General features: G+C 37.3%; 1 protein-coding gene and 1 long non-coding RNA gene across 2 annotated transcripts in view; one reads left to right on the forward strand and one right to left on the reverse strand.

Annotated features, from left to right (window-relative positions):
* Window positions 1-21,664, reverse strand: part of nell2a (neural EGFL like 2a) — a 96,693-nt gene that overhangs the window by 20,629 nt on the left and 54,400 nt on the right. Inside the window, exons 13-15 of the mRNA XM_039647932.2 lie at window positions 16,542-16,667; window positions 2,253-2,375; window positions 1,627-1,722 (exon numbers count right to left, since the gene is read on the reverse strand). Coding sequence (XP_039503866.2) covers window positions 1,627-1,722; window positions 2,253-2,375; window positions 16,542-16,667 — 345 coding nt within the window. The remainder of the gene's footprint in view (window positions 1-1,626; window positions 1,723-2,252; window positions 2,376-16,541; window positions 16,668-21,664) is intronic.
* Window positions 1,615-15,220, forward strand: LOC120460258 (uncharacterized). Its single transcript, XR_005617915.2, has 5 exons — window positions 1,615-1,752; window positions 2,566-2,630; window positions 3,751-3,986; window positions 14,582-14,659; window positions 14,750-15,220. It is a non-coding gene; the product is annotated as an uncharacterized LOC120460258 (long non-coding RNA).

Here is a 21,664-nt window from a genome sequence, read left to right on the forward strand (position 1 = left end):
CTATCTATCTATCTATCTATCTATCTATCTGTCCGTCCGTCTATCTGTCTGTCCATCTATCTATCTGTCCATCTATCTATCTATCTGTCTGTCTGTCTGTCTGTCTATAAAGTTCAAAGCTTTTAAACCTTTTCTTAGACTAGACTTTCAAATTATTTGTATTGACAAACTGTTTTTTAGTTAAAATGCTGTCAATTTTACAGAATATTAAGATTTCTATTATTTCCAAATTCTTTTACTCATACATCCTTGCTGTGTCTCATGGCTTAATAGTTGACATGGCAATATTCACAATATAACCCAACCTCTCGTGTTTTGATTTTATGAAACAGTTCGGTTACATGAACTTTGTAAGACCCTTTGCTTCAAGGGTCTCTGGTGGTTTGTGAAAAATTGTTAAATACGATTCTAACATCAATGTGGGAGAAAAAAAACCCGAAACTCATCCGCTTCATTCCATCTTGTATCCTCCAGGAGAAAGCGAACAGAAAATTCTGAAAGAAAAGCCATTTGATTTTAATCAAAGGCCAGAGTGAGGGCATCTCGTAAAGATGCCCTTTATATGGGGATCGATGGGTTGAGACGTGCGCTGTGTGTCTCACTGGATTCGTTCGGTTCGTCTGCCGTGTGAAACCGTCCAGAAACAGGCAACATCTGCTGGAAATTGCTCACGCGGGACTAGCGCATCAAAACACAATGCTAATCTACGGCACAAAGCAAAAGTGGCTGCACATTTCCACTGAGAGTTTCGTCTCGTGTTTTCATTAAAACATCTAATCTGTCTCCATCCAGCGCAGAAGTAGAGCGGCGGAGAGCTGTGGTTTTACCCAGGGGCTCAATAACAAAAGAACCCGGTAAATAAACGTGAGCCGGCGGCGGGTGTGAGGGAACGAGAAACAAAGATGACTCTGTTTCTCTGACATGATAAACGCACAGATGGTGGAGGCGTTTCCCTTTATCTGTGGGAGGAACTGATACTCTATTTAGTAAACTAAACAAAGCTTGAGGCCTAAATTAAGACAAGACAAATGAGTGTGTGTACAGGAGATATTATCATATTTTTTTAAAACAGAAGAATAGCAACTATATAAATGGAAGGTAATGTGAAATACAGAGCAAGTCTCGCTCAAACTAGTCTAGATGAGGAAGACCGTGTTATTAGATATAACACTGGTTAAACTGTTTGTTTAGTTGATGCTGAGAAACATCACAAACTAGATCATTTCAATTGTAATTAGGATTAGACAAAAATAGAGAATTTTATCAACGATTAATCGCTTCCAAAATAACTTAATATATGTGTGTGTCCTGTGTATAATTATTTAGTATTTATAAATACACACGTGCGTTTGTGTGTGTGTGTGTGTGTGTTTATACTTCAAGAGAGCACTTCTTGTTGAATTTCCAGCAAAAGTAACTGTATACATCATTACTATGATATAGTTCAGCTTCACTCTTCCTCCCACAGAAAACAGCCGCAATCAAGCACTCTTCTTCAAAACTGCAATTTACACACTCACGCTTTGTTCGCAACGAGATGAAAGAGTCCTCAGCCGAGCTGGAGGAGCCGAGAGAGGCGTTGGAAAGCACTGGAGATTAGAAAGAGGCGTTAGGAGTGTATCTTACCGGTCTCGCAGTTCTGCCCGCTGAAGCCCTGCGGACACACACAGATGTTCGGAGACACGCAGGAGCCGCCGTTGAGACAGCGTCCGTCGCAGAGCGCTGAGGGTCAAAGAGAGAGGACACACACAGGTGAGACGGGTCATGTGACCGGGGTGAGAGTGAGACAGGTCATGTGACCAGGGTGAGAGTGAGATGGGTCACGTGAGCGGGGTGAGAGTAAGATGGGTCACGTGACGGTGTGAGAGTGAGACGGGTCACGTGACCAGGTGAGAGTGAGACAGGTCATCTGACAGGGTGAGAGTGAGATGGGTACACGTGACCGTGATGAAAGTGAGATGGGTCATGTGACGGAGTGAGAGTGAGACGGGTCATGTGACGGGGTGAGACGGGTCATGTGAGCGGGGTGAGAGTAAGATGGGTCACGTGACGGTGTGAGAGTGAGACGGGTCACGTGACCGGGTGAGAGTGAGACTGGTCATGTGACCGAGGTGAGAGTAAGATGGGTCACGTGACGGTGTGAGAGTGAGACGGGTCATGTGACCGGGTGAGAGTGAGACAGGTCATGTGACGGGGTGAGAGTGAGACGGGTCATGTGACCGGGTGAGGTGGCAGATGGAGGACTGTCTCACCTCTGCAGGTGGTGCCGTTGCCGGTGTATCCGGGTTTGCAGGAGCAGCTGTGGCCGCCGACGGTGTTGAAACACAGAGCGTTTTCATCACAGCTGTGCTGCCCCGACACACACTCATCGTGCTCTAGAGGGGGAGATCAGAGATCAGATCATAAATGTGTGTGTGAGAGAGTGAGTGTATGAGTGTGTATTTATTGCAGCTGTGCTGCCCAGACACACTCATTGTGCTCTAGATGGGGAAATCAGGGATCAGATCATAACTCACTCATCAGCCGCGTTATTCTGAAGAAAATAATGTCTTTCTTTTTCTGCAGATGACATCACAGCTTAGAAAAATGTGTACTCAAAACGTTCTGCAAACTTTCCTGTGGTAAAAAAGGTACTGACTTTTCTCTCAGAATCTTCTAATTCAATTCAATAATTATAATGTGAAATATAAATATAAACTTGCCATTTTGACTTGATCTCTTGCAATTCCGAGTTTATTTTTTCGCATTTTTATCAAAATTCGTAATACATAGTCAGAATTGCAAGAGATAAAGTCAGATTAAGTTAGAATTGTTTAAATCTGAAATTGTGACTATGACTCTCAATTGCAATTTGATTTCTTGAATTTCTGATATTTCGCGCAATTCTGACTTTTTTTCCGCAATTCCGAGTTAACATCAAAACTCGCAAAACATAAAGTCAGAAAAGATTCTCTCTGAATTTAGATTTTATAATTATCAATTGCGAGTTTATATCCATCAATTCTGATTTCATATTTCCCGTAATTCTAACTTTATTTTGAGCAATTTGTACATACTTTTTTTTGCAATTCCAAGTTTATATCAAAATTCAGAAGAATTTCTAGTTTGCAAATATAAAGTTAGATGTGCAAGTTTTTAATCTCAGAATTTAGACTCTAACTCTCAATTGCAAGTTTACGATACCGATTTTATATCAAATTTCTCAGATATAAAGTCAGAATTGCACGTTTTTATCTGGAAATTTAAATACGAGTTGCTATCTCGCAGTTTCAAGAAAAAAAAAGGAGTCGAATTGTGAGATAGAAAGTCAGAATGACCTTTTCTCTTTTTTTTTATTCCAAGGTGGAAAAATGCTTCCATGCATTCCCTTTCATAAATAAGTTGTGAAAACTTCTGGGTTTTTTTTAGGCTTTGTAAGTAGTTTTTCCTGGTTTTTGCATTCGTTAGAGAAAACATAAAGGGAACATTTTAATCATAATTTTGCACACATTATGAGACCATTGTTGATGTTACTACCGTACATTAGATATAGCTCCATGAACCATGTATATACGTTTTGATAATTAAAGATCAGATAACTTTGAACGAACGTATTATTACCGTTAGTTACTCGCTTATTCAAAACTTTAAGAGAACCTTGTCTGAACGTTTCCTTCTAGCTGGAATCAAACAAACCATCTTTAGATGCTTTTCACCATCCAATCAGTTTCTTATAAAATAAAATGTCATTTTTCTTAAAATATTTTTCAGCCCAAGCTAAAGATGGCAGAAATTGCAGACGTGACTCTTTCCTTCTGCCCTCTAACTGACCTTGAGTGGACACTGAGATCTGTATCCATGGGGGATTCTGGGATACATTCATCTCTGAGACCGGCTGAGATTTCATAAAACCCTCCAGCAAACCCACTCCCGGCAGAAATAAACACAAATGAGGGAATAACTACAGACCGCGTGTGACGAAAGGAAGGAAACAGTGGCAGTGGCTGGTAAGCTGTTTTCCTCGAGTATTTCACATCTTTACATTTTTCACATTTAGTGAATTGAAAAAAAAAATAGTCATTATTTCTATTAGAAAACATGGTCCATGCATCTGGATATAAACTAAATATAAAAATTTACATGTCATCACTAGACTTGCTGGTGGAAAAATAACACTTTAAAAAAAATTAAAAACACTTTTAAAAGCAATCAGAGCTGATGTAATCAATCGTTCAGAGTCCATATGCTTTTACATGAAACAGGAATTGGTCAGAAGTGTCTTTTCAATGATCTGGCGAAGATCGGCCTCACGTTGAGAGACGCCTGTTTCAAGGTTTGTTTATATGAAAGGGTCTTCAAAGAGTAAGAACTGAGATTCTTGTGCTTATAAGATTTACGTTGAAATAGGGTTGATGAAAATCATGTGAAAATGTAGTTTTTGCCGCTCAATGACGGATTATTTACCGACCGTGAAACCTTATTTTATTTGAATTATTTGAATTTGTTAATTTGTTTTTTAAATCACTATCATTATTCGCAACAGAATATCCTCATATATTTCCATCTAAACCATTATTATCTTGCGGTTCCTAATATGTTTTCCGTCCAGCTGGCGCGTGACCAGTGAAAGCCAGTTTTTATATTGACATTTGGCTCATAGCGAGTGTTAATTTTAGACCCTGTGTGGAAGCATCTCGCAGGTGTGATAGAAAATGATATTTTTATTGCATAAATGCCTTCAGAGCTGTCATAATTCCGCTAATTAATATAAAATCAGAAAGAAAACGAACACTGGCTTCATATCAAAGAGGGCCGCCAACATTTCCCATCATTACTATATTCAGCAGAGCCAAGAACCGCATGAATAAATCAATAGCCATCCCATATGCCTGCTTTAGATTTTTTAAAGGGGTCAAATCATAAAAAAGAGATGCAAGAGTTCGATATTACTATGAAAACATACTGTAACTTTCAGAACTTCCTCTCCAGTCTAAAAAAGCATGTTTAGAATCTAAATTCAACTCTTAGATTAATTCGTATGCTGCACACTGCCAAAGCATGTCTTGTATAAATATCTAATCTTTCGAAAAGACTCCATTGGCAGATATGTGTTCCTGTTATATAAGCACTTAATATTTTTTTCAATAAACAAGACTTCATTTTGCGTCTCAAGTAAGTGTATCTTGGTTTAAGAATCTTTATATATTTGTACGGAAACATGAGACAAAACTAGTTTTCTGCAGTGCATTTGCTGTCTAAAGGAGCACAACGACACTTTGTTCGTCTCGATCCGGCCTGAAAGCCGTCAATGTCGTTCACCACGTGTTTTGAGTTTCTTCATGCAAACTGGAAATGACAGTTTCAATCCCAAAGAGGTGAATGCAGCAGACTGCATTAAGACACACATGCAGACAGGCTCAAACATGCATTGTGCTGCTGTCTATCACAGCGATGCTGAGCGGGACAGAACTGAGATGTCAGATGAGAGGATTATCTCAAGGTCACCGGCGTCACACCTGCAGGACGATCACATCGGGAAACACTCCTGCGCTTCTGTCATTCATGCGGCAGGAAGATAAACAATCAATTATGTACAGGAGGTCACCAGGGACGGCTAGGCGGTCTGTGCAAAAATCATGCTCTTCCTCAGCATTTTCCGTCACATACAGTTTTTGCACGAAATTAACCTACCGGTCAAAAGATTTTTAATATTTTAATCTCTTCTGCGCACCGAGGCTGCATTTATTTGATTAAAAATATATTAAATATTGTGAAATATTATTACAATTTAAAATGACTATTTTCTATGGGAATATATTGTAAAGTGTAATTTATTCCGGTGATCAAACTCCAGTATTCAGTGTCACATGATCCTTCAGAAATCACTCTAATATGAGGATCTCATGATCCATCAATGATGAAAACTCTTATTTACATTTTATTTCAGGATTATTTGATGAATAGAAGCTTTTGTAACATTAAACACTATTTAAATCAGCTTTGATCACAGGAATAAATTACGTTTTAAAATATATTCAAATAGAAAACAGTTTAAAAACGTAAAAAAATCAAAAAATTTTGACTCGTAGTGTGTGTATGTATCAGCTGTAATGCACTTATTCAAATAACAAAAGCAGTCAAAAGTTTTAATGACAAAAACAATGACACTTCATTTGCTGTAATCTGTAAATATGTTCAAAATACTCCATTTAATGTCATGAGCCTCCTTTACATAAGTTTTTTTTCACAAAGTCACAATGTGGATGTAGTAAAACGTGTAGTAAAACATGTATTTTCTGCTGTCACCGGCCTTGAAATCAGGATTAAATATTGTCAAACGTGAAAATGGGCTGAGAATTAAACAGATAGTTGTGAATCATGTCTTTGTGGCAGTTTTTCTGCTGATAAAGTGATTACCCTAAATGGTTGTCAAAACCAAAAATGCTACAAAATGATATTGACGACACACTTGCCACGAATGACAAATGACGGCAATCATATTTTGTGAGAAAGTGACGAGCTAAAGCAAAACAGCCACTATTTTTTGAATCTGCGGCCCAAAATAAAATCTTCCAGCAGAAAATATGATGCAGGGCGGTGAAATCGTCAGCAAACGTGAGCTTTATGCAGAAAAAAGCGCATCTGAAGGCGTCTGCATGGGTTGCACGCTCACAAGCTGAAGTCGTCTGCTCTGTTATGTCATGCACAAAAGTGTGAGGGCGACGTGATTGGTGTTTTAAAGATGTGGCGAGCCAGCAGGGGGCCACCCGGCTTAAAATGGAAGAAAACAAAAACAGAATTACAGTCGCTTCGCATTTATCAGACTCGGCAATTACTGATGACGCCTCAAAAACACGTCTGAAAAGCCTCAGACAGGGACGTTTCATCAAAAAACGCCACAAATGAAGGTTGAGATCGGGAAATGTCAATCAGGCCTTTAAATGGCTTTTGATTTGCTGTGCTGGAGCTGACAGTCTGATTTCATGTTATGGCTTATCCTGCTTTGATGCTGGTTGACCTAGTTATTCCAGTTAAACTAGCCGCTACTGTGTTATTGGTTAAACGAGTTCAATCAAAAATGAAAAATTCTTTCATAGTTCAAGTTGTTCCAAACCTTTATAAATGTCTTTGATCTGCTGAACGCAAAGGAAGATATTTTGAAGAATGTTGGTGGTAACCAAACAGATCTTGGGCCCCATTGACTACCATTCATTTTTTTTTTTTTTCAGGTGACTTTCCCTTTAAGGGCTTTTGTTGGAAGCGGTGTTATTGGTAAAACTAGTTAAGAACTTATGTCGGAAGCAATCTTATTGGTCAAACTAGTTAAGAAATTTTGTTGAAAGCAGTGTTATCGGTTTAACTAATTAAGGGCTTTTGTTTGTTATTGGTTAAACTAGTTAAGAAAAAAAAATTGTTAACTGAAAAAAAGCTGAATGAAAATATAATAATTAGATGGGGAAAAATATTAAATGAAAATTAGATAGAAATGTTGCATTGGCAACTAACTAAAATAAGTTTAGGTTGAAGTATTAAAATTACTAACTGAATTGAAACTGAAGTTGAAAATTAAACCTATTTAAAAATGTAATCAAAAATCAAATAAAAGGACAGGAGCATGGAAAAGCTCAATATATATATATATATACGTATATATATATATATATATATATATATAGTATATAAAGGAGTATGTTATAGTATATAAATAATACTAAAATAATACATGATAAATATTCCTTAAAAAAACTTACATTTACTTGGGAATTAGTATTTTGTAAAAAAAAATAAAAAAATTCAGAAAATATATCTTGAATTAAGTTGGTTTTGTTTACCCATTTGGCAACTAGTTGTTTTTTTCTTTTCTTGTTTTGAGCATAAATCTAATAAAGTCTTGTGAGGTTTATGCATTTGCCAAAAGGCTTAGAAAAAGAAAACTGAATTCAAGATATAATATTTGAAAACAACTCTTAATATCTTACAACATTTTGCTATATATTTAGTTCCAAACAACTAAAATTAGTGTTGTGAAACGATTAATCGCGATTAATCACATCCAAAATAAAAGTCTGTGTTTACATAATATATGTGTGTAAACTGTATAATTATTTTGTATATATAAATACACACATACACTGTAAAAAAATATTGTTGGTTTAACTTAAAAAAGTAAGTAACCTGGTTGCCTAAAAATGTTAAGTTCAATGAACTGGAAAAAGTGAGTTAATACAATGAAGGAGATTAATTTAATCATCAGAAACTCAAAATAATAAGTTATCTCAACAACATAAATTATTATAAAGTTGATTTGACAAAAGAAAATGTGTTGTGAAAACAAATCTTGAAAATATTTTTTACAGCGTACTTGTATCTATTTAAGAAAAATGTGTTATTTATATATAAAATATTTATGTATAGTACAAATTATATATGTACAGTATATATAAGCAAATATTTCTTAAATATATACGTGTGTGTGTATTTATATATACAAAAGTTCACACACATGTATTATGTAAACAAACTTTTATTTTGGATGCGATTAATCGCGATTAATCGTTTGAAAGCCCTTAAAAAAATATTATGAATAGATAATGTCTATTTATACATCTCTGGAATCTATTTGATTAAAAATTAGAAAAAAAATCATATTTTTTGCCAGCGCAGGATGGATCGTTATGATTTGCGTGAGCTGCTCTACGAGTCTTTAACTTTCATTTAACCCCATGAAAGCAGCAAAGCGTTCGGTTACAAAGATTCCCCTCCAACTATAGGTGGTGCTCGCTTTTATTCACCTCGAAGGGTGTGAAATTTGGGTCTGAATGAAACGTGTCCCATCAAAAGGAGAAGTCACGGCCGATGCAGCACAGCTCTTGAACTCAAAAATTAGGGTTTCCATTTCCCATAATCCCGCTGCCGCTGCCCAGACAAAACCACATTCACACGGAGAGATGGTGGAGGCCTCTGTCCGCGACTTCTCCGCGGGAATGAACAGATTCCAGGAGTCGGGATGTGTATGAGGCGAGATACAGGACAGGAGAATGGATTTGTGGGACAGAACTGCCAGCGGCTACTTTGAATTGGTCCTTTCTAATCCGCGGAAGTGAAGAATGGACACACACACACACCGGTGTGGAGTCAGCTGATTCTGCTATCTTAGATAACACCTTTCTTACACTCCGCAGGGAAGACTAATAACAGAGCCAGAGATTAAGGGGCTAATCGTTGGGTGTATTGGAAACACTCGAGGGCCACACACACACACACACACAGAGAGAGAGGAGAAGAAAGAACATCTCTTGTTTCTACTAGACAGCAATGAGATTAAACAGAGTCCAAGAAGAGACTTTCACTTAAAGGAACAGTTCACCCAAATTCATATGAATATAGCAAACATCTCAGCAGAAAGTAAGTCACACAGGTTTGGAACGACAATGATAATTCTATGACGTTATGAATCTGATTTCAGGATATAAATTTGATTGTCACAGATTGACTGCAGATTGTCGTTTAGTCTTCTTAAAGGGATACTCCACTTTTTTTTTGGAAATAGGCTCATTTTACCACTCCCCCAGAGTTAAACAGTTGAGTTTTACCGTTTTTCAATCCATTCAGCCGATTTTTTTATATTTAGAAGAATATCAGAAACCACACACTATCTGGTCTCATTGACTTCCATAGCATATTTTTTTCCTACTATGGAAGTCAATGAGAGCAGAAACTGTCTGGTTACTGATATTCTTCTAAGTATCAGAAAATCGGCTGAATGGATTCGAAAACGGTAAAACTCAACAGTTTAACTCTGGGGGGGGGGTTGTAAAATGAGCCTATTTCCATAAAAAAGTGGAGTATCCCTTTAAAGTCTCAATGAAAGACTGACATTTGACCAAGAGAAAGAGTGGATTTGTTAGCAAACAACTATTCATTACTTCAATGAGCTCATTGTTTCTGCATTCAATTATCGCATTGTATAAATGAACACCTTTTTCCGTAACTGTGATTTTGAATATGTATTTCTGAGATACATAACTTAGACAGTTTCTTCTGATAACAGATCGCTCTTAATTAAAATGTGGACTGTTATGTAAAGCCACTTTGAAATTTGAAGTAAAAAAAGTGAATTGATTTCAAAATGTGAGTGTCAGCAACAATAGTGATGAACTGAAGTCGCTTCAGACAAAAAGCATCTGGTAAATGCATAAATGCAGCTGTTAAACTGAAACTGTTCATTTTGATTATCACAGACTTCATTGCTAGTACAACTTATAAGTACTTAAACGCTTCAAATCCATGCCAGTATTTGTCAAATCTGAGCCTAGCTAACAGATGAGTTTGTTTAACGCTTCGTAACTCTGTTAGCAGAAACTGCAAGCTCAGTCGTATAAAGCCAGTGGCCATCTGCACACCACCAATCAAACATTTATCAATATAGTTTTTCCAAGAACAAACCGCTGCGCTCGGCATTTCACAACTAATTACCTTCTCTGCGGAGAAAGCGTTAGACTTATCGGGGTCGACGCAGGTCTGGATTAACCGTGTGTGAAGTGTGTTTGCGTGTGGTCTTTGAGGAAGTGGAAAACCTCTCTCGGGTTCCCGTCTTAAGCAAACAGGAGTGCCGGAGCTATTAATTACAGCACCTGTGGCGTTATTACGAGGGAACTTCATTTCGCAGTCTCCTCGAAGCTGCAACACACGAGATGTTCTGCGTTTGAGGCTTGAGAGCGGATCCATCTCATTAAAAATGTTACGCTTGCAGCCAAACATACAGGCAGCCTTTGAATACATTGTACCGTATGTACTCATTGGGTTTTTATTCTCGTTTTTCATAAAGTCGAGCTCAGAAAGAAGGGAATGAAAATAAAGTACCGCTGGGACGAGTAGAGGAGAGCTTGGCAGGGAGAAGTGGAGTCTGGCTCCAGTTCGCTTTGAAACAATAGAATCCGCAACGATGGAGAAACCAATACAGGCGTACGAATATTCCCAGAATATCTTCCAAAGCAGCTTTTTACATAATGAAACATTTGGCAACACAAAACCGGGGAAAATAGTCTTTTATTCACATGCATCAAATGAAATTGCAATCTGTTTGCTTTTGATTTGCTGTGCTGGAGCTCACAGCTTGATTTCACATTATGGCTTATCCTGCTTTGATGCTGGTTGACCTAGGAAGTTATTCTGGTTAAACGACTTAGGAATTACAGCCGCTCTGGTGTTATCGGTTAAACTAGTTGAGGACTTTGGTCGGAAGCTGTGTTATCGGTTAAACTGGGTGGAAGCAGTGTTATCGGTTAAACTAGTTGAGAACTTTGGTCAGTAGTAGTGTTATCGGTTAAACTGGGTGGAAGAAGTGTTATCGGTTAAACTAGTTGAGATCTTTGGTCAGTAGTAGTGTTATCGGTTAAACTGGGTGGAAGAAGTGTTATCGGTTAAACTAGTTGAGAACTTTGGTCAGTAGTAGTGTTATCGGTTAAACTGGGTGGAAGAAGTGTTATCGGTTAAACTAGTTGAGATCTTTGGTCAGTAGTAGTGTTATCGGTTAAACTCGGTGGAAGCAGTGTTATCGGTTAAACTAGTTGAGAACTTTGGTCAGTAGTAGTGTTATCGGTTAAACTGGGTGGAAGAAGTGTTATCGGTTAAACTAGTTGAGATCTTTGGTCAGTAGTAGTGTTATCGGTTAAACTGGGTGGAAGCAGTGTTATCGGTTAAACTAGTTGAGAACTTTGGTCAGTAGTAGTGTTATCAGTTAAACTGGGTGGAAGAAGTGTTATCGGATAAACTAACTGAGAACTTTGGTCCGTAGTAGTGTTATCGGTTAAACTGGGTGGAAGAAGTGTTATCGGATAAACTAACTGAGAACTTTGGTCAGTAGTAGTGTTATCGGTTAAACTGGGTGGAAGAAGTGTTATCGGATAAACTAACTGAGAACTTTGGTCAGTAGTAGTGTTATCGGTTAAACTGGGTGGAAGCTGTGTTATCGGATAAACTAACTGAGAACTTTGGTCAGTAGTAGTGTTATCGGTTAAACTGGGTGGAAGAAGTGTTATCGGTTAAACTAACTGAGAACTTTGGTCAGTAGTAGTGTTATCGGTTAAACTGGGTGAGAGCAGTGTTATCGGTTAAACTAGCTGAGAACTTTGGTCAGTAGTAGTGTTATCGGTTAAACTGGGTGGAAGAAGTGTTATCGGTTAAACTAACTGAGAACTTTGGTCAGTAGTAGTGTTATCGGTTAAACTGGGTGGAAGCAGTGTTATCGGATAAACTAACTGAGAACTTTGGTCAGTAGTAGTGTTATCGGTTAAACTGGGTGGAAGAAGTGTTATCGGTTAAACTAACTGAGAACTTTGGTCAGTAGTAGTGTTATCGGTTAAACTGGGTGAGAGCAGTGTTATCGGATAAACTAGCTGAGAACTTTGGTCAGTAGTAGTGTTATCGGTTAAACTGGGTGAGAGCAGTGTTATCGGTTAAACTAGCTGAGAACTTTGGTCAGTAGTAGTGTTATCGGTTAAACTGGGTTGAAGAAGTGTTATCGGATAAACTAACTGAGAACTTTGGTCAGTAGTAGTGTTATCGGTTAAACTAGTTAAGATCTTTTGTTGGAAGCAGTGTTATTGGTTAAACTTGTTAAAATCTTTTGTTGGAAGCTGTGTTATTGGTTAAACTGGGTGGAAGCTGTGTTATCGGTTAAACTGGTTAAGATCTTTGGTCGGAAGCTGTGTTATCGGTTAAACTGGGTGAGAGCAGTGTTATCGGTTAAACTAGTTGAGAACTTTGGTCAGTAGTAGTGTTATCAGTTAAACTGGGTGGAAGCTGTTATCGGTTAAACTAGTTAAGATCTTTTGTTGGAAGCAGTGTTATCGGTTAAACTGGTTGAGGACTTTGGTCGAAAGTAGTGTTATCGGTTAAACTAGTAAAGAACTTTGGTTGGAAGTGTTGTTATCGGTTAAACTAATTGGAAGCTGTGTTATCGCTGTGTTAAACTAGTTAAGGACGTTTGTTGGAAGCGGTGTTATTGGTTAAACTGGTTGAGAACTTTGTTTGGAAGCGGTGTTATTGGTTAAGATCTTTGGTTGGAAGCAGTGTTATCAGTTAAACTAGTTAAGAACTTTGGTTGGAAGTGGTGTTATGGGTTAAACTAGTTGGAAGCTGTGTTATCGTGGATTGTGTTAACATAGAACTTGGCAGAGTGTAGCGGATTCTGGCACCAGTTTGCTTTGAAACAATAGAATCTGCAAGGATAGAGAAACCAATACAGATGAGCGAATATTCCCAGAATATCTTTTTACATAATGAAACACCCTGGCAACACAAAACTGGGAAAATAGACTTTTATTTACGTGCAATCTGTTTGCCTGAGTGTCCTGATGATGGTGTGTTTTTTGGGACAGGAATATCAGTTTGTCTGACCAGTGTCAGACTGGGTCATTATTTATGATGCAGTTGGTACATGCTTTTATCCAAAACATTTAATTGTGCATTCAATGTACATTTGTCCACACATTCCCTACGACCTTGATTCAATTCTTGGCACAATGCTCTAGCAGGCTGCCGCTTCTGTTTAGTGCTGCTAAAGGTGCAGAAATAAAACACAGCAGCTTTAAGTGCTTGTAAGCATGTTACTATATCATTACTAGGGTATTCTGGGTGGTTGCTAGGGCATTGATATGCAGTTGATGGGGATATCATATTGCTACAGTATATTGTTGTTTTGAATACTTACAACACATTATTTGTTGCTGTTTCATTGATAGGATGGTCTGGGTGGTTGCTAGGGTGTTAACGTGTTGCTATATCATTGATAGGGTGGTCTGGGTGGTTGCTAGGGTGTTAACGGATTGCTATATCATTGATAGGGTGGTCTGAGTGGTTGCTAGGGTGTTAACGTGTTGCTATATCATTGATTGGATCATCTGGTTGGTTGCTAGGGTGTTAACGTGTGTTGCTATATCATTGACAGGGTCATCTGGGTGGTTGCAAGTGTTGCTATATCACTGATAGGGTCGTCTGGGTGGTTGCTAGGGTGTTAACATTTTGCTATATCATTGATAGGGTGGTCTGGGTGGTTGCTAGGGTGTTAACGGATTGCTATATCATTGATAGGGTGGTCTGAGTGGTTGCTAGGGTGTTAACGTGTTGCTATATCATTGATTGGATCATCTGGGTGGTTGCTAGGGTGTTAACGTGTGTTGCTATATCATTGACAGGGTCATCTGGGTGGTTGCTAGTGTTGCTATATCACTGATAGGGTCGTCTGGGTGGTTGCTAGGGTGTTAACGGATTGCTATATCATTGATAGGGTGGTCTGAGTGGTTGCTAGGGTGTTAACGTGTTGCTATATCATTGATTGGATCATCTGGGTGGTTGCTAGGGTGTTAACGTGTGTTGCTATATCATTGACAGGGTCATCTGGGTGGTTGCTAGTGTTGCTATATCACTGATAGGGTCGTCTGGGTGGTTGCTAGTGTTGCTATATCACTGATAGGGTCGTCTGGGTGGTTGCTAGGGTGTTAACATTTTGCTATATCATTGATAGGGTGGTTGCTAGGGTGTTAATGTGTTGCTCTATCATTGTTAGAATAAGCAAATCTAATAAAACATTTCCCAACAGGTTTCCCAACACAAGTCCTGACATTTGGAAAGCACAAGCAAGTGTCTCTGCTCTCTGACTAAACAAACCATTTTCAAGGTAAGCATCTTCCAGTTATTAAGAGCATGTATTCTCAGTGTGCTTCTATAAGGCGCTTTATGGACTTCTAACTCATTTTCCTTTCATAAGCAACAGCGTCGAGGGGTCTCGTATCTCTGCACACACAGAGACTGTGATTACAGTAAGTCGACGTGAGGCTGACAAACGCTTGACTGTGACCAGAGAAATCATTCCAGCAGGGAGTCAACTTAATCACACCAACTGATGGATTCTGGGAATGTCGGGCTCTTGTAGCTCACAGACATTTTAATATCGATCCGTGCAATTGAATGTAATCCATCTGTACTCTCATATTCATCTCTGGGGGGCATGCAAGGAATTAAACGCTGAAAGTGTTCATCAGTTTTGGTGAGAATACAGAGAGGTGCTTTGGGACGCTCTCTACCGCAGTCGATCAATAATTCCACAGAGGAGAGAAATACAATGCGTGCGGCTCTATAAACGCTGTTTTTATTTTCAGAGACTGTTTAAAACCTTGAAGGACATGGAGCACTTCATGTTGCACAAAGATGAATCTAGACTATCATAATAAAGACATTTTTCAGTATGCACAAAGGCTCCAAACGCCTCCTGAACTTTATCATACTGCAGATTTTTTTAATTGTGCAGCTGAGAGACGCCGTGCTTGAATGAACCTAATTGGCTGGGCTTTGTATTAGTTTGTCGTATCATAATGAAACAGGAAGTGCTGAAGTCCCAATAATTTATAAAGCGAAATGACATACGACGTCTAAACGCACACACTTTCAGTAACCGCCGGGCAATTATTGGAAGAGCAACAGTAACACTATAAAATAAGCACAACGAAAAACTGGAAATATGAAGTGACTGGTTGATTCGCTGTTTCAGCAGCAAAAACACCAGCAGGGCACAATCTCTGTCAGCATATCATGCTTTATTCTTTTGGCAAGATACCTGTGACAACCTGCGAAGAGCTACTAGAAATCATACTGCAAGCTAAATACTCATTCATTTACATTTATATTGATTTATATTTGATTGACAGCCTGCATTTAGAGTCTATAGAGAACATTTATGTGCAGTGACATGTATAATGAAACTAATTTTACCTTTATTTTGACTGAATAACAAAATGTATATGCACTGTAAAAAATATTGTTGGTTTAGCTTAAAAAGTGAAGTAACCTGGTTGCCTTAAAAATTTAAGTTCATTGAAATGAAAAATTGAGTTAATACAAGAAACTCAAAATATTATGTTATGTGAACGACATAAATAATTCAAGTTGATTTGACAAAAGAAAAAAATGTTATAAATATTTTTTACAGCGCAGTATATATTATCTGTTTAACATTTAACTATAAAGTCATTAATTCTACTGAAAAATATTATATATACATAGATATACTATATTTAAATCATTAAAGTATTAAATAAATACTTTTAATAAACATTTAAATAAACATGAATATATGTAAATATATAAACAAATACTATATATATAATCCAACTATTTAAGTCATTAAAATATTTTTTTAACGTTGGTTTAAACAATTAAAATATTCTCATTAAAATAATATTTATAAAAAATCCGACTATTTAAGTAATTGAAACTAATTAATTTTCATTAAGAAATATTTTCAGTGTATTTGTGAATGTTAAGTCAAATGATGCATCTCGCACTGTGATTGGTTAGTTTGCCTTGACTCCCTGATTGGTCGAGTCTTATATTTATCTAATAGAACAGGTAAATGAATAGAAGTAGACAAATATCATCTCCTCAGGCATCATCTCGTGTGGATAGTGTGATTACATGTTGAAGCGTTTAACCAGGCGCTGTATCAAAGGTGAATGACATTGTGGATGAACATGTGAAGGCCGAGATTGATTTGAGTTTCTCACCTGTACAGGAGTAATCATCGATACGGATGAATCCGGTGAGGCAGATGCACATGAAGGAGCCGGCGGTGTTCACACACTGCGTGTCCTCGCGGCAGTAGTGCCTCCCCTCCACACACTCGTCGATATCTGCACAAACACAGCAGATCAGCAGAGAGTCAAGACTTCAGCATGATCGAAACGCTGCTCGCTTGAAGCCGCCAGTCAAACACGTTTACCATGATGGGGCCCAGATATCAAATATTTAGCAGATATTCAATATTTGCCAAGGCAAGTGTATTTATATATCACATTTCAAACGCAACTGTAATTCAAAGAGCTTTACATAAAACGGATTTTTTAAAGAATCATAAAAGATGCATGAGAAATGAAACTTTATTTTGAACAAATAAATGCATCAAATTGTAAAAAAAAATAATCATAAAGGATGCATAACAAATAAAAAATACATTTTTATCAAATATAAGAAAATTCAAAGCGTTTTGAATAAAATTGTATTTAAAAATAATCATAAAAGTTGCATAAGAAATGAAAAGTAAGACATTAAGATTGAATTAAAATTATTAAAAATAAATAAAATAAATTACATACAAGTGGAAAATACAATTATTTCAAATAATCAAAAGAAATAAAATTAACGACAAAAAGAAAAAAAATATTAAATATTAATATGAAAATGTAATACAAATAAATACATGAAATGATCATTCAAAGTGCTTTACAGAAAAACTACCTTAAAAATAATCATAAAAGATCCATCAAAATAACAATAAAAGGTAGAAATAAAAATTGATTCAATAAAATGTATTAAAAACAACTGAATAGAAAAGAACACACTGATTTTTACTCAGAAGTTGCAAGTAAATTTCACAAATAATTACAAGAAATGGCAACTAACACATTAAATTAAGTGTGAAATGTTCAATTACAGTACTGTATTTTCTTGTAAAACGCTTTTGTATTTAAAACTTAAAATTATTCTAACAGTGTACATTAAATGATACAGTGCATATTTGCAATATTTGCAGAAGCAAAGATTTGAATCCACTTTCACACTTGTGACTTGTATTAATAAAGATGCTTAAAGATTTGAATCATTTCTGTGAATCAGTTGTTTTGATTCCATCAATTGTTTGTTTCGGTGAATCAGTTCGATTAGTTTGCCTTAAAACTATAAAACGGCGTGTGCAACATGGACGGACATTAGTTTTAACAAGATTTTTTACGTTTTTTTAAGTTTAACTCGTTGCATTAAACACCTTGAATCTATCTGACAACATTGGCTGCTTATAAAGTTATTTATGCTTTAATTTATTCATCGAGTTAACAACCACCATTCTTTAAATTACTGAAAGATGTGCAAAAATCAAGGACTTTCCTCTTGGATTCAAGAGTCTGTATTATGAATTCTGTGACTTTTTAAAAAGGCATTATGCGCCACTAGATGAAATCCTTGACATTTCTGGGAAAAGTTTGGAGGAAACAGAGGGCAGAGTGATCGCCCTACTCATGTGTCATGACTCCTTGAATTTATCGCAGCCAGATCAAATAAAAGGTATTAAATCAAATCTCATAGACTTACAGATCTAATAAAAAGCCTTATGAATTTTCACCAGCCGAACTGCTGCATTTGTGATGAATTCAAAATGGCTTTATGGCTCAGGACTTCAAATGAAACTTTAACCCGATTTACGTCGAACTCGCGTCCTTCGGCATAACCTCAGCTGCTTCTCTTCTGTAACTCGTTTAGTTAAAGAACCTCTTCTGTTATTTCGAGGAATAACCAGGAATTATCATCCCACAGTAATGAAAGAACTCGCATCCAATGCCTACAGAACACACTCCTGAATCAAACAACCTTTACTCAACTCTAACTGTTATAGTTAGTCTATTTATTTAGGCTATGTTTACACGAAAACGATTCTGAAGAGAAAACGTTAGCGTTTTCACTTTTTATTCAGTGTTTAGACGAGTGTTTTAGGTGGGAAATCCGCGTAATGCAAAAGTGTGTGATATTCAATGTAGTATGCACTCCAGGCGGCTAGGTGGCAATGTGGAGCACTGCCACACAACAACACCAAGTCCGCACGCCTGCGTACAACCTTCACTGTCAAGCAGACTTTTGCGTTTTTACCGTTTACACGGGAACGCGGCGGTGGAGCGTTTTTAAGATTTCCACTCTGGAGGGTTGTTTAACTTTTTTGCGTTTTTAAGCCCCAAAAACGCCGTCGCCGTGTAAACGAAAGGCACATCCGTTAAAATAATTTTACGTTTTCACCCGCGAGCGTTCTCGTGTAAACAGGGCCTTAATTTAACTGAAACTAAAACCTTGAAACATAACCATTAAAAAATAAAATAAACATTAACTCAAATAAAACAAAATATTAAAATAAACGAAAATATTTTATTTCAGCTAATTCCCAAAGTTAAAGTTAGTTTTAGTGCTACTTTTCTTTTAGTTTAAGTTTTTCAACTAATATTTACATTGGTACTTTCCTGTTATCCGGACCCTACCATATACCATTTAGGAACTAAAGTCATCCCTGATTGGTCTTAACCCCAGTGACGGGTAGGTTTAGGGGCGGGGTTAGGGGTAGGCCATCGTGGGGTCCGGATCCCACCATTTACCATTTAGGAACTAAAGTCATCCCTGATTGGTCTTAACCCCAGTGATGGATAGGTTTAGGGGCGGGGTTAGGGGTAGGCCATCGTCCCTGATTGGTCTTAACCCCAGTGACGGGTAGGTTTAGGGGCGGGGTTAGGGGTAGGCCATCGTGGGGTCCGGATCCCACCATTTACCATTTAGGAACTAAAGTCATCCCTGATTGGTCTTAACCCCAGTGACGGGTAGGTTTAGGGGCGGGGTTAGGGGTAGGCCATCGTGGGGTCCGGATAACAGGAAAGTACCTTTACATTTTATTTTATTTCAGAATCATTTCATCTAACATAAGTTTTTATTTTAAGTTATGTTTTTAAGTTTAAATTTTGACTTTTTTGGGGCGCGTCGAAAGAACACCGCAGACACAGTACAGTCCACATGGGAAACAATCAGCTGTAAAAAATATAATACACCAGTGTTTTGCCAGATGAGAAGTTTACCTATGTATTATCTTTTTAATCATTTATTTCCTTTTATACCTGTATCATATATCTGTTTTAATTTTCCTTGCCTTAATTTTGTGGTTATTTTAAGTCATCTCTGTAAACCACTTTGAATCGCAATAGTGTATGAAATGTGCTATATATATATATATATATATATAAACTCGCCTTGCCTTAAAAGGTCGTAATTCATAATCATGACAAGTTGAAATTATGACAAAAGGTCAATTTCTACTCGTTCACTCACAATTTTGACTTTTTAAATCTCATAATTATGACATACAGAAAGAAGTCAAAAAAAATAATAATTCAATGGTCTATAGAGTGTCTTCACTCCTGATTTCCTCTTCATCACATTAGCATTGGAGGAGCCTAGGTTGAATGTGCCATCGTTTGTGTGAGAGATAATGAAATAGGACAAAAAAACCCCAAAAAAGATGGATTTCCTTCTGTGTTCTCCGCAGCGAAGGGAAATTAATCACATCTAAGTGCTCATGAATCAGGGCTGACGGAGACACACGGTCTGCTTCAGAGTAAATGTGGACGAGGATCTTGACAGGAGTAAACAAGGCATTGAATAAACAGCCAAGATAAACGATCTAAGCCACGGTATTACAAGCCAGTAAACCAGAGCGTATGAACAGTGTGTCTGATGATAATATCAGTAACCTAACAGTTCAAATATAGCATAGGCCAAATTAACTTCAAAATACACTATCAACCAGTGGTTGTGCAAGATAGGTGCAAGATTGTGAGATTTGAGCTGAAACATTATATTTTAATAGTTGATAAGCGGTGCATATATTGTACTACTTGAACTGTTAATCTCAAGATTATACGTGTAGTTGTATTTTTCATTGTATTGCACTGGTTGCATTAAGCATTGGCCGTGACCCATCAGAACAGATCTGCCATTTCAGGTCACGGCCCACCAGAGAAGCGCTGGTTTGTGTGTCATTTGGGCCAAGACGCCTTCATGCTGTGGGTGGCATTATGTGTTTTCTATCTGCCTTATTTTCCTCCTGCTGTCTCGCTCTATCTCTCAGCTCCAGTGCTGTCTGTCTGCCGGTGGGAAGATAACACACGGTGTGTGTGTGTGTGTGTGTGTGTGCCTGACAGACCCAGTGCTAAAATAATAACCATTCACCTCCCACAGATCTGTGGCTGCCGTCCCAAACACAGGTGCACCGCACTGAGACACACACACTTACACACAAACTTGCACGGAAACACACACACACACTCACACATACACTTACAAACACACACTTAAACACATTGGTTTAATTTCTAACTTCAAATCCATAATTTTTGAGATTAAAAAGTCAAAATATACATTACAAGTTGAAATTATGACTAAATTTAAAAATTGACAAGTTTAAATTATGAAATTCAAATTATGACTTAAAATTGACAAAGTCCACTTGGTCCTAATTTTTTGTCATAATTTCAACTTTTTAAAGTCATAATTTCAACTTTTTACTATATGAAAAGTTGAAATTATTACTTTAAAATTCATAATTATGACAAGTCAAAATAATGATTTAGAATGTCATAATTTCTTTATATCTTACCTTCAACTTTTTGTTAGAATTTCAACTAGAGCCAGACCGATATATCGGCAGGTCGATATTATCGGCCGATATTAGGCATTTTCCAAACTATCGGTATCGGCAGTTATAATGGCCGATAAATGAATATTTCAAAAATTAAAAAAAAACGGACGAAACACGCTTGAACCATGTCATGAGTGTTGGAGTTGTATAGTTTGTCCACCAGGGGGCACTCTACACTCGTTGAGTTGGTCACGATACATACATTGTTGAATAACAATTAAAAGTACATCCCCATCAGTTCTATTAACTCAAATAAGCTTGACAAAATTTGTGACTACCATGTCCACTTTTGCTGCTGTTAAATAATCTGAGAGTGAAGCGGAATTAGCTAGTAATAGTTTTGTAACATTGTTACAGTGTAGTTGACTGACTGCCCTTTTAACTTTTGACAATGTGACTGAAGTATTT

This window comes from Pimephales promelas, chromosome 25, assembly GCF_988280905.1.
Source record: "Pimephales promelas chromosome 25, fPimPro1.hap1.1, whole genome shotgun sequence".
Taxonomy (NCBI): Eukaryota; Metazoa; Chordata; class Actinopteri; order Cypriniformes; family Leuciscidae; genus Pimephales; species Pimephales promelas.